The 14522-nt window shown below is 36.7% G+C and overlaps 1 protein-coding gene across 3 annotated transcripts in view; it reads right to left on the bottom strand.

Annotated features, from left to right (window-relative positions):
- The window catches only part of LOC145662862 (brefeldin A-inhibited guanine nucleotide-exchange protein 3), a 266740-nt gene that overhangs the window by 208969 nt on the left and 43249 nt on the right, over positions 1 to 14522 (bottom strand). For 2 of the 3 annotated variants that reach the window (XM_081728801.1, XM_081728802.1), the window contains exons 13-16: positions 10874 to 11021; positions 5918 to 6099; positions 4383 to 4545; positions 2984 to 3013 (exon numbers count right to left, since the gene is read on the bottom strand). In XM_081728801.1, coding sequence (XP_081584927.1) covers positions 2984 to 3013; positions 4383 to 4545; positions 5918 to 6099; positions 10874 to 11021 — 523 coding nt within the window. The remainder of the gene's footprint in view (positions 1 to 2983; positions 3014 to 4382; positions 4546 to 5917; positions 6100 to 10873; positions 11022 to 14522) is intronic. The other variant, XM_081728803.1, reaches the window with a different exon arrangement.

The following is a 14522-nucleotide window of genomic DNA, read 5'->3' as shown; positions in this document are numbered from 1 at the left end:
CTTCTCCCAGTGCTCCTGCCATTGCTAGAAATACTTCTGGAACGTAGGTTTTCGAATGGTTAGTGCGTGGGAGGCCCGGGTTCAATTCCCGGCGGGAGCTCATGTGGTTCGGATTCCACGTTAATCAGTAGGTCCACGTCTCATATAGCCTCGCTGCTGAACGGGAGGCTAAACTAAAAATCAGCTCAACTCAATCACCTCGAATGGTTAGCAATCGTGACGTTGCATTCCGCATGATGTTTTCTCTTGACTCAAATCAAGTCCCTTTTAGTGACATTTTCAGCTTGTGAAATAACCAAAAGTCACACGGAGCCATGTCGTATGAGGGAGCCTGACGATACACAGGAATATTGTGTTTGAAGATGAAAACTTGAATCAAATTTCGCGGACACTCTCCTTATGCCCATATTCTCGTTCAAAATTGAATATACCAATACAATTGAATGGTTTCCGCTTGGGTATAGCCAAGCTTTTGGCAAAAGTTGATGCAATATTGCTGCTCAAGTTTTTCTGTCATTTTACAAAAAACTGAAATCCGACGACCGCTCACTACACGTCTTCACTCGTTGGCCGACTACCAGCAACTGACACTTTCTGCGGGCGGGAAAAAAAATTCACGACTGCGCATGAGTGTTCCCTCTACATCTACACTGAAGAAAATCTCCAGCGCTTCATTAGTTTACGGGGGGAAAAATAAGGTCGGATACTTTTGGATACACTTCGTATATTAGTTTTCCACTATGGTAAACTACTGGTTTGCACAGAGTGCGGAAGGTCGAGACGAAAGTTGCTGTTGAGACGTTCATTCCAACTAAAAAAAAAAAAAGAAAAAAAAAACTCGCTATCTCTCTTATCGTTTTAGGATATGAATATTAAAACTGGAAGTAGCAGTAAATTTATACAACTTCGATTTTAACAGGGAGATAAAAAAAAAAAAAAAAAAAAAAGAGCGTTTTCTTTAGACGTTGAATCAATTTTTAAAAATCGCTATTTATTGCCCTTTTTGTTCTATGGCAACTTTGAAATCGAAAACGCTTGACTTCTACCACTTCCACTTTGAATAGCATTAATGAAAGAGATAGAACCTATTCTTAAGACATTGAATCGAGTGCTTCTTCCTATCCGTTTTCGATCTCTAGGGATTAGCGTTGAATCCGGAAATAGTTAATTTCTAATACTTCCAGTTTGAACAAAGGTAAACGGAGGAGACGAACTTACTGCTGGGACACTGCATTTATTTTCCTTAAAAAAAAAAAAAAAAAAAAAAAAAAAAAAAAAAAAAAAAAAAAAAAAGCCACTTGTCCCTTTGTTTTTTACAGTTCTTGTTCTACGGAGATCAAGACTGAAACCGGAAGTAATAGAAAATTTCTACCACTTTCTGTTTCAATAGAGAGAATAGAGAGAAGTAGATGAAGATAGTATTTTTTTTTATCCAATCATATTCCAAAAACTTTTTGTCACTATTTATTATCATTTTTGTTCTATGGCAATCAAATATGACAACTGAAACCGGAAATCATTAATTCTACCACTTCTGGTTTAATAAAGAATTAACGGAAGAAATGAAATTTATTGTTGGAGCTCCCAAACTCGCTTGTCGCCATCACTTATGGATATCAATATTCTGGCCCATGGAAATCAATATTGAAACGGAAGTAGTACAAAATTTCTACCACTTTCAGTTTTTAAAAGAGTTAGGTGAAGATGGTGTCTTTTCTTGCGACACTGAATCGATTTAAAAAAAAGAAAAAAAAACTGCCCGTCATTATTTCCTACTGCTTTTATTTTGTGGTGATCAGCGTTAAAGCCAGAAATGGTTGATTTATACTACTATCGAACTTATTTTTTGGACAATGGATCGATTTCAAAAGACTACTTTTCGCTTTCTCTTTTTGGATTTACTTTGTAGCGATCAACGCTGAAATAGGAAATTGTTAATTCCTATCACTTCACGTTTCAATAAAAGTTAACGGAGAATTTTTGTTCTATGGCGATCAACGTTGAAACCGAAATAGAAGCGAATTTCTATCACTTACGGTCCTAATATAGGGTTAAAGAAGAAAATAGAACCTATTGTTGAAACACTGAATGAATTCCAGACAATTGCTTGTCACTATCTCTTACCGTATTGCTTGTCACTATCTTGAAACTGGACATAGTTAATTTTCTACCACTTCTGGTGTGAAAGAGAGAAAGATGAAGATGGAATCTTTCCTTGAGATGTTGAATCGACCTTAGAAAACCGCTTGTCGCTATATATTGCCTTTTTGTTCTACGGTGATCAACGCTGAAATCGGACGTGGTTACTCTTTACCATTTCTGGATTGAACCGTGAGGATTAACGGATGAGATGGAACCTTTCTCGATATTTATGTATAACATAATTTAGAAATTTAATAACTACATATCTACATAGGTAATAACTACTTACAAAGCAGTACAAAGGTCGTTCAGAGCGGGGTTCTATCATATTAACTAGTGTTGCTACTGTAAACTGATAGCAAACGAAAGCTTACTTATTAGGTTTCGTAATTGTTACAATTATTGTAATTTCATATTCTCATTTAAATAGCAGAGTGAGTTAACAACAATAAATCAATATTATTCATTCTTCATTTAGTTACAATGAAGTTAAAATTTAGTGCATATTTTGACTGTGGAATTTGTGGCTTTGCATTTGTTGAAGAGAGAATTGACAGTTAATAATGCAAGCCGCCGAAGGCGGCGATAACTTTGGGTTCGGGCGCTTTAAGATACCAGCAAGTTGTTGTTCTCTATGTTTTCACCGTACAAAATTTAGCTTAACATATTTGTATTTGAATTATGAAATGTAACTTCTTATTGCACTCTGAAAAACAAATAAAATTAATAAGCTTCTAACTTCTACAGCCCATCAGCAATACTCTAAATTGATAAGTTATCTACTTACTACCCATGTAGCTTTCATGCATTTCTAAACAAATTCCAAGACAAATAATATTACCTATACACCATCTGATGCCATGCTGCAAATCTACAGAGAAAAAAACAGAACATAACTAAACAGTACAAACAAGAAATGAAATTTAAAAGTAAACGATAATTAAGCAACAATAATTTCAATCTTCAAAATTAAGAAAAGAAAAGAAAACTAACAATTAACAAAAGAAGATGGTGAATATAATAATAGACTGTAAAATCAAACTTCAGACTTGATTTCGTATCGAAAGAAGATTCAAGTTTAATGCTTACTTTAAATTACCACTATTACTAATATCTTATCATAGGTAACAAAAATGAAAGAAAATAAAATCTTTTGCCTTTAAACTCCCACGATTATGCCCTTTAGGCTAATGGAGACGATGATTAAGGCAAGCAAATGATGATTGAAGAATTGGTGGAATGAGAAGTTGGAGAAAACAGGAGTACCCTGAGAAAACCTACGGACACGATGTTGTCTACCACAAACTTACTTGGCGGGGGATCGAACCAAGGTACCCCACGCACCAGAGGTAAGCGCTCTACCACTGAACCATCGTAACCTCCCCTTTCCCCGTATCATAGGTAATCCAAGGGTGGTTTTGTACCGCATTACGTGTTTTTGTGCATTAAAACACTATTGAAAAACAATATGCAATGCAGATATCATAACTGGTTCTCGGACCGGAAATAAATGCCAAGCACAAGAGGATTTGGTGCATTCGTTAATTATCTTTACAATATTTATTCTTAATCTGGTCTTTATGAATTTCTGTTTATCATTCAGTCAACTTTTACAATTATTTTACTGTCCGTAAGACGCAACTGGTTACGTATTACCTCGCATTAAGAAAATTCCTGGTTCGATTCTAGTGCGGACCAATATTATTAACTAGGGTCTTAGGACGTAAATTAAAATCTGATACACGTACCTATATCTCAAAAACCTATATATTTTCCCTATCAACGGAATATTAAGGCTTACATATCAGTAGATTCCACAAAATCAAGACTAAATTTTAAATGCCGGTAATTTCTTTGAATTAGCATGTAAACAAAGTATAATGTATCGTTCTGATTTAGGAAGCTGCCAGATTCAGGTAGTTTCATCCTGGTTTCGATTCCATACAAGAGATAATTCTGTCTCTATTATACGTGGCCAGAAAATCTTTAAAGTGATATTTTCATTTTTTTCTCTCCATACAAATATAGTTTGGATAAAATTTACAACAAAGCGAACAGTATAACATGCGAAAAGCATGAAAAATAAATAAATAAAGTAACTGCTTTTAAGACGTTACAAATGCATCAAAGAGGAAAGCAAACAAGAGCACGTTTGACGTACTTTACAGTATACATTCATGCATCACTATCTAAATATTTAAAAGGTTATATATACGTGCACTAACCAACAATGTTATTACCTGTTAGTAGGTTAATAAGAGCATGATTGTTAGAAGAGGATGGATTATATCCAGCTTTTTCGAGGAAACTACAACTAAGAACCTGCTGATAAAGTTCTGCTAACCAAGCAGCCGATAGATAAACGAGAACACCACTACCATGGACATCTTCAATAAATTCCTCCTACAAGAAAAGAAATCTATTTAATGTAAAAGTCTGACCCAAAGTTTTCCATATTGCTAAAAGCCCATTACGTTACTTTACCATCTTATTCCCTCTATCTCTTTCAATGTGCATATCCTTTAACAACTAACAGTGCTTCCATCACCACTTCCTACATTTTGTTCTGTTATCTACTTAAGCTTTTACTACCTCATCTCACTATGGTTAACACAATATTTACATTAGGTCTTTGAGAAGTTTTCGGTTTAAGAGGAAAAGAATGAGTTCAGAGAAAATATGTACTGGGTAACAACTGACATGACAAAGGATCACTTAGAAGTTATATGAACATTTCAAGCGATGATTTTGGTTTTACATTATACAGATACAACAAGTTTTACAAAAGATCTCAATTTGTTGAATGATACTTACGAAAAACCGTTCACCGAATTTGGTGAAAATTTTAGGCATGTATTCGTCAAATTAACTGTTAAAAATTCAGATAGTTAATAATAGAAGTTTGCTAGCATATCATCCGTGTTTCACATGATCTTAAATTCGTTACGCTTCTGCTTCGATAAACTATAACTTTTTCGTCGTCGGAACTGTTGACAATAATTGGAATATTTCAATCAGTACTAACTGACACAAATCAAAGATGTTATAAGAAGCTGTTAAAACTAAACAAATGTAAGAAATATTTTACGGAACTTCAAGTTACTCACGAATATGGTATCGCAAATATTGCTTAATTTATATCGTACTTTTTTGTTCACTGTTTGCCATGTATTTATTTTTTTTTCTAAAGACTTCCTGTAAAACTACAATATGGAAATTCATGGTTTATTTATTTAACTATCTTCCATTACCGAAGTGTTGAAAAGATTCTTAAAAAGACTCGAACTTAATACATGTTGCGCTAGTACTGATTTGTCTCCTTTCACATATGTCTCTCGCACAGCTCGCTTGCGTTATGTAATTTTCTCATTTTTTCAGGTAACTTAGGCCTTATTTTAAGTAATATATATGTATATAGTTCTGATAATACGTTTGTCATAAGCCATATTTTGTTACTCTAAACTGTGTTACTTTCGGGTGTTTTTTTGTGTTTCATTTCCATTAATACTCTATTTATACCTACTCCGTTAACGCTATTTTGTTTGAGTAATTTTCTAATGGTTACACCTTACACTTATTCGAAAGGTAAGCACAATGGATTTAAATAAAACACGAACTATTTCAACTTTTATCTCCATTACAACCTTACGTAGCCTAATTTGGACATTTATGTGCATTCATTTTCTCTGCTGAGGCAAAACCATTTTTCAAACTCAATTGTACCTAGGTACATTAACACTTAAAACTATATTTGTCTTTAAATTCGACCACATACCTCTGTAACTGGAATGCATTTTCTTTCATCTTGATAGTATCCCTGTTTGATGAGCTTCAGGTTCAATAAAAGAGCAGAATAGACGGCTAAATAAATGCCATCAGCATTGATGATGGTTATGAGCGCTAAATTTTCAGTAGTGCTGATCTCATCTGAATTAATATGTTGCTGTCCAAGAAGACCTATAAATAGAAAAACTGATGTAAGAGACAAGCCATTCGTATTCTATTTTGCGTTTATGTGATTTGATAAACTAATGCATTATCACAAAACTGGGATCTACGTCTGGAATAGTAGTCGGAAGTAGTACATAAAAGAGATTCTATGTATGGGATTTATGTTTCAATCCTTGTTCAAGTTGGCTTCTACGATAGGTATTGTTTTTTGGAGTTCAATGTTTCTTTCCGTATCAAGTGTATACGAGACGTTGAACTAAACCTGTGAAAATCAAACCATATAGTTTCTCACCAGGAATCGAACCCGGGTCTCCTGCGCCCAAGGCAGGTACGATAACTATATAGCCACAAAGAAGCTCCTTACACTATGGAAAGTTCATGTTTGTGTTGCAATGTCATATGCATCCATACTATCGGTTTTCTGATATAGTTTCACTTTGTTCAGAAGTCGGCGAACGGTTTCACAGGTTACGTGTGTCTCTGTAACACGTCAAAGATCATTTGTCAATTGAGAGCACGACTGCTGTCGGCTACAGTCCTCTGCTTTTGAGGCAACACTAGGATAGTCTCCTTCATAACACCTACTAGTATGAGAGCCATATTCCAATCAATGCTATAGCCTGCATACTGCATTTTTATCCACATTAAAAGCCATGGCCACTTTCGCCTGCATCTGATCCAATTTTAATATTCTAGTAATCTGACTTACGTCACAACATAAATAATGGCTACGATTTGTTTCTAGTTATTTGAAAAAGCTACCACTTACTAACACTACACTTCTTCATGAATGCAACCACGCTAAAGTAGTCCGACACGCCGGAAACCACCTTCTGATATTATGTAATAACGGTATGTTCTGCATTCAAAACAACAGTAGTTGTTGGTCTTACTTTCTTCAAGAATTGTGAAATATACCAATCAAATGGTCTCAATAGCACGATATAACACCACTGTTAAGTTTTCTGCAGCAATATACAGATGATGATCAGAAAAATGGAAACACCTGAACGAAATTGAAACTTACCAGATTAATATGGTGTCGGGCCACCTTTCGCCTTCAGAACAGCCTTGATGCGACGTGGGATGGAGGCATAGAGATCGTGAATGATAGCAAGTGGAATTTTACACCATTTCTCGTGCAGGGCATCGGCCAGTTCTGTGAGAGAGGATGGAGGTGGAAATCGTCACCGGAGTCGTGTTTCCAAGACGGACCACAGATGTTCAATTATGTTGAGATCTGGGGATTGGGCGGGCCAGGGGAGGTGTTGAACTTCATCCCCATGTTCCTCAAACCACGCTGTAACAACGCCAGCTGTGTGAATGGGTGTATTATCATCCTGGAAGATGGCGTCATTGTCCGGGAACAACATCCGGACCATAGGATGCAAGTGGTCTCCTAAAATTGCGATATAATCGTTGGCAGTGATTCGTCCGCTAAATGTGACCACAGGACCCAATGAAAACCATGATATGGCGGCCCGCAGCATCACCGAGCCGCCGCCATGTTTCACAGTTGGGCGGAGACACTGCAGATCATAAGCTTCTTTGGGCGTTCTCCACACATAAACACGGCCCGTGGTTGGAAATAGGGTGAAGGATGACTCATCCGACCATATCACACGTTTCCAGTCCTCAACGGTCCAAGTTGCATGGTCGCAGCACCATTTGCGGCGTGCGAAAGCGTTATGGTCCCTGATGAGCGGTTTGGCCCGTGCAACACGACCCCGTAAGTTCATGTCATGTAATTCGCGGCGGACTGTGATTGTCGAAACAGGGTGGGGGAGGTGCTGATTGAGGGTGGGGGAGGTGCTGATTGAGGGTGGGGGAGGTGCTTGCTCCGCAGTGGCACGACGGTTCTGCGTGACAATGCGCTTTAATACCCGGCGTGACCTGTCACTCATGATTTTCTTCCGCCCACTGTTCCGCTTCCCCGATGTGGTTTTCCCGTGTGTTGTGTAGGCCGTCATCACCTTCGACACTGTCCCACGCGACACACCTAACACAGTAGCCACTGCCGTCACACTCACTCCACATAACCGCGCACCAACAATTTGCCCTCTTTGAAAATCTGAGAGGTCTCCCATTTTACACTACCTCCGTCTGCTGCAGCCACTGGACACTGCTGTTCCACTGCGCCTGACGTAGTATGGAGACCGACCTAACACACCACCACCAGCGGTCCGGCGCTGCGGGCGCCACGACACCACTGCCAACCCATACATCTGACGTGTTGCCAACTACAGGTGTTTCCATTTTTCTGATCACCATCTGTATATAAAAATACTTATCAATATAGGAAAATACTTGGAGTTGAAACATGTTACACTCTGGGTTGGCAACGGTCAAGTGGCGACCGCAGCTCCAGGTTGTTGGTCGTAGTGTGTTAGGAAGAACTCCGTACTACGTGAGGAACAGTACAGGTACATCGGCAGTGTGCAGTGAACTGAGCAGACGATGATAGGGTAAAATGGGTCCTCTTTGATTTCCAAAGAGAGTAAATTGTTATCACTGGTTATGTGGTGCGAATGTGACGAAAGTGGCAAATGTGTTGGGTGTGTTGAGAAAGCCTGTGCCCAAGATGATGATGGGCTACAAAACTCACCGCAGTGCTACATCGGCGAAAAGGAACAGTGATCGAAAATAAAACCTTCAGTGACAGATCCCGCCAAAATCGTCGTGCAACTGCAGGGCAAGTGAGTGAGGAACTAGAGCAGCATCTTCCCAACCTGTATCGATAATCAGAGTTCGTCACGAGTTAAATGAAATGGTCTGGTTGCAGAACCGAAATCGCTGATAAGAGATCATAACGCTTTAGCACGACACCAATGGTACCACGAATAAGCAACATGGACCGCAATGACTGGAAACGTATGATTCAGTAGGATAAGTTATCATTCATGTCACTTCAAACCACGAACCGTGTTTACGTGTGACGGACGCCCAAAGAAGAGTACGATCCGAAGTGTCTCCGCCCAACCATGTAACATGACAGGAGCTCTGTAATGTTGTGTATTATATCCTAGTTTCAATTGGTCCTGTGCTCTTTTGACACTTACTGGTTGCGTCACAGAATGTGATTATGTCGTCATTTTAGAGGATCTTGTACATCCTATGGTCCAAATGGTGTTTCCGGTCAATTACGCCAGATTTCTGGATGATAATGCGTCCATTCGCACAGCTTGAACATTGCGGTGTGATTTAGAAACATCAGGATGAAGTTGAACACCTCCCTTGGACCACCCAATCCGTGGGCGTGAACATAATTCAACATTTCTGGTCCTTTTGGCAATACAAATCTGATGCAATTTTTGCTTCCATCCTCTCTCACGGAACTGGGTGATGCATTGCATGCGGAATGACGTAATATTCTACATGCTTTCATTTCCGACCTCTATGACTCCATTCCACATCGCATTAGAGTTGTTGTGTGGACGACAGGTGGTCCAACTCCATATTAATCTGGTAAGTTTTTTTTAAAAGATATTTCCTTTAAAATAATAAATATTTGTATATATTACAGGATTCATACGAAAATTGTTTATAGTTCTTGTGACCAGATTATAATTTTTTTTAATTAGAAGAATGAATAGGAAAATTCACTAATTTCTGTAATAATTCTATTGATCTCAGATAATTCATCATAACTAGATGCACATCAATGAAATCTTTACTTTAACGCTGTGCGGTTATGTCTTTTAGGCTAAAGAAAACGGTGATAACCACAAAAGAATGATTATGCAACATTTGTGGCATTATAATATAGAAAGAAACGACAGAATCACAAGAAAAAACTAACGGACACAATGAAGTCCACAATAAACTCACTGTTTGAGATAGAATCAGACACACCCTCGTTCTTTCACTGAGTCATTGTTTTACCTGTAAACTTTGATCTGTGAACAACAGACATTACCTAAAATCATTGCTATATTATCTTAAACTCGTTTGTTACTAGTTGAGTATATTGTTGTAGATTTTGCTATTCAGCCTTCTGATATTTGTTCAATAAATTCTTAACAGAATAAGATCAATTGAATTATATTGGAAAGTGATTTCGCGCTCTCTGTTTTGTGTAATTCAGTGTTGTTTGCTAATAGTTCTTACATAACTTTGCTCGAATCCAATATGGGATAAAGCATGCGGTAAAGAGTAGTGTAGAGGCACTACTATCGTCTTGTGTTAAATAAATCTACGAAACCTTACCTTACATAATCCGATTTACCGAACTTCCAGTTCTTCCGATATTTTTTACATGACTTGAAACAGCTTTGTTCATCATTGCATAGTTATCCTGGATAGCTTGCTGTTCTTATACATAAATTCACCGCACATAACTGATATTCTAGATATGGAATATACCCTAAAAAGTACATTTATTCTTTATATAATAAGATGTGAACGCCAGATTTATGAAATTCCAAAATAATAAAATAATATTTAGTGGAATGAAGACGCATGCTTCCTATTCTTTCAACTGCTTATGCAACAGCCTAAATCAAAGAACCAATGTTATGAAAGGTCACTTTCAAATGTAGCTAAACATCTTACATGTGTCACATTTGGAAGTTGTTTCATTGCCTTGATAGTGTTCTTGCGCAACTCTGAAAGAACTAGCACAAAATGTGAGTTCATTAAGTAGTGAAAGCTATTAAAATATTGGGAACGTTTATTTGTTCCAGAAAATTATACGTATTTTACAGCCTTTGTCATGTTAAAAATTTGTCCTTTCCAAGGAAAAAAAACATACAAATCACAGTTTCTATCACGTGATAATTACCTTGACAGTACTTGGAAGAAAATTCCTGTAAGGCCTCGTCCACTTCAATAGAGCTCCTTAATGATAAAAGTGATGGAATTAAACTTTGCAAGGTCCTTGCAAATTGTCTTGCATTATGTCTTTCAATGTCAATATATTCTTCTCGAACCTGAAATTTGTAAAATCCTTAATGATCATTAAGTTCTACATTAAAATAAATTTTAAAAAATGACATCTACTGCCATTAACTTGATTAAAAATTATCTGCTTGTCATATTTTTTTCTTCCAAATATTGGTAATGGCTACATATGGAATCCATTTATAGGTCAAATGAAAATGAAAGTTTTAGTTTAACTGCTAATAATATTTAAAACAAGAGAGATATATTTCACACTGATGAATTGTGGTTAACTTCCAAACTACAGGAATTTAATATTGAAACCAAAAGTAACATATACAGTAAAACCTGTCTTCAACGAGTACTTTATTAAACGGAAAGTTGTTTTAAACGGAAATATTTCACAGTCCCCTGAATTTAGTGGCGAAAATCGTGTTAAAATACCTTCACTAAACGGAAATTGTGTTACGCAGATAACAAAAATCAGAATAAGTCCCTTACGGAAATTTTCAAATTTCGGAGTGCAGCATTTTGAAAGTTTTTAGACATTCCATGAGAGGTTAGATATATATTTTTAGCAAAACAGACAGTGATGTGCAAACCGAAGCAGAGACGATGGATGCACATGCTTTAAAAGAGAATCATACAGAAAGTCCGAAAGGAGAAGGGAAGGTGGAGGAAGAAGAGAAATAAGGAACTGAGTTGGAAGAAGAGTGTAGGCTAAAGACTTATCAAGATTCTGTCAAAAGTTTAAAGGACCTGCAATATTTGTCTTACGTGGAGATGACACTGATATGCTTAGTATGGTTTCTTAAGCTAACGTCTCCCTGAAATGTTGAGCAGACAAACTACGATGTGTACAGAAAAGCCTCTTTGACTACTGGAAAAAGTAAGTAAACGTGTGTATAGTACTTTTTTGTTCATTGTAAGTTTTGTGTCCATTAATTCGTAGTAGAAATAAATACTGTAAATTGATTAAGATACGTACAGCATCTTACTTTATCTCAGTATGTCAATTAAATCATTTTTTTTATAGGTCTACTTTCGTTAAACGGAAACCTGTCTTAAATGGAAATTTTTGCGAGTCCCGTTTCATTCCGCTAAAGATAGGTTTTACTGTATATCACTTCCGATTGCAAAAGGTAAGGTAAGGTCGGAAACTGTTCTTGGAGCGCAGAATCCATTTCATGAAACAACTTCTCGCTACTGATTACTGTTTTTGTTCTGTATTGATCAATATTAAAACCAGAAATGGACGACTTTTCCAATTCTGGTTTGAATAGAGAGTTAAGAAAGAAAGCAAAACGTATCCTTGCGACACTGAATCCACATCAAAACACCGCTTCTACCTATCTATTATCGTTTTTACACTATTGTGATCAGCATTAAAACCGGAAATGTAGGAATAAAGATTAAGATGAAACTTATTCTTAGGACAGTGAATTCACACAATCAGAGAACCATTTCTTTATCTCATAGTTTTTGCTCTATGGCGATTAACGTTGAAACCACATATTGTTGATTTCTACCATTTTCAGTTTGGATAGACTGTTAAGAGAGAAGATGGCACTCATTCTTGGGACATTGAATCTATATCAAAGAACCGTTTCTTGATATCTCTTACCGATTTTTTTCTGATACCGACAGACTCTATATTTATACGTAGCACAATTGCAAAGTTTATGAACATAGTTACAGAAATCTGGTAGGGACACTCGGTCAAAAAACTGTAACAGCTTTTTTAGGCTAGCCATCTTGAGTGAGGTTTTCCTGCGTTCCCCTCACTCGCACCAGGCAAATGCCGAGATGGTACCTAACATAATGGTTCCATGCCACTTCCTTCCTTCCCTTTCATCGGATAGTGTGCTCGCCGAGGTACATCATTCTTCATATACGTGACGGCTAAATGGCCTGAACTGCCGACAGCCCAGAAATCTAATTCCTAATCCTAATCTTAAATCTGGTATTTCCTGTAAGTTTAGAGCTGACGGGTCTAGACTTAATTAGCTTCTCTTGTAGGGTGAAGCTATCAAGCTGTGAGTAGATCACGAGTGTGGTTGACATATGAAGATGGAGTAGCAGAGAGTTACCACATTATCTCAGCACACAGCACTTTGTCAGTGTGATATTTTTTAATTAACACACACATCATGGATACTAAAAAGGAACACACCAAATTCTGTAAAGCACTTGCAGGAATCTAACCACGAGGTTAGTAACGTTATTGTACTTCACAAATAAAAAATATCGGAGAAAAAATCTTAATTTCTGTTAAAATACATACCTAAGCTAATCTTTATGCGATCTCAATTATGATCCGGTCCCTGGTTCGATCCCCGCTGTGTCAGGTTGGCTTGGCTTTGTGGTACACAAACATTATGTACGTGGGGTCTCTTCGGGGTTCTCCCGGTTTCTCCCACATTATTCATTCCATCATTTCATTCATTATCAACATCACTGCCTCCTTTAGCCTCAGTGCATAATCGTAGGACGTTAATTTTTTTAAAAAAAAATCGCTAAGTAAGACTCTTCATACCGAGCAGCACTAGCATTTAGACCGAAGTTGTCTAGGGACTTACCTGAAAGTGACACATTTGTGTTGCATGGTTGTTAAAAGATTAAAATTCAGAAAAGGATAGATAAAATAAAGACTTAAATCTCTAATTAATACTTTACTCAATCACAATAAATAAATAAATAAATAAATAAATAAATAAATAAATAAATAAATAAATAAATAAATAAATAAATATTTTTTTTTCCTTTTTTTTATAATGTCTTTATTTCAATTACCAACTTTACTCTCCTGAGAGATTTTACAGTATATAGTATTTGTAGATCATAGATTCGATCCAGGATTCGCTTTCTTTCTTGGTTTTCAAACTGTTGCCTTGTTTACTTGCAAGGTAAAGGTGCCCAATCGAACTTTTCATTTATGTTATTTGTGTTGTTCTGAGCAATGCAAGTTATATACCTTGTCATTTAGTTTCCTCGCTGCCTAACATCTAACTTGTAAGCAACAAAAACAATACTACTTTGAATAGACAAATAGACTTGAAAGCAAGAAAGCTTTATTTAAAACAGTTTTCCGTAAATTTCCAATATTTCATTGGAAGAGACTAACGTACGTTCTGTTTGCCCAATTAAACAAGTGAGCTGTCATCTTGGGGCGTGTAAGCCAAGAACGGTAGTAAGTTACATTATACAGAATACCTTCTTTATTTACTGCAGTGTCGTGTCATAATGTTTGAAACGGAAATCTTGGGAATGGAAGAAAAAGTAATTTCTTCCTTGAGTTTTAAATACTTCTATAAAATGTGAAATAAAATATTTGTTTACGATTGACATAAAAACTTCCTTTAGTTATTCGAATATGTGACTAAATCAAGGTCCAGCGATCATGATTTTTTAAAAATCCCGCTTTTCCCCGTACATTTTCCAATTTTTTTCCCGATTAAATACTATCAGATTTTCAGCGAAATTAATATCATCATACATTAACAGTAATTATGTATGTCATGCTTCTCATGTCAATGAATTCTTGTGTATAT

Source organism: Thermobia domestica, chromosome 10 (assembly GCF_964235325.1).
Source record: "Thermobia domestica chromosome 10, izTheDome1.hap1.1, whole genome shotgun sequence".
In the NCBI taxonomy this organism is placed as follows: domain Eukaryota; kingdom Metazoa; phylum Arthropoda; class Insecta; order Zygentoma; family Lepismatidae; genus Thermobia; species Thermobia domestica.
This window is presented reverse-complemented; position numbering and strand designations above follow the sequence as displayed.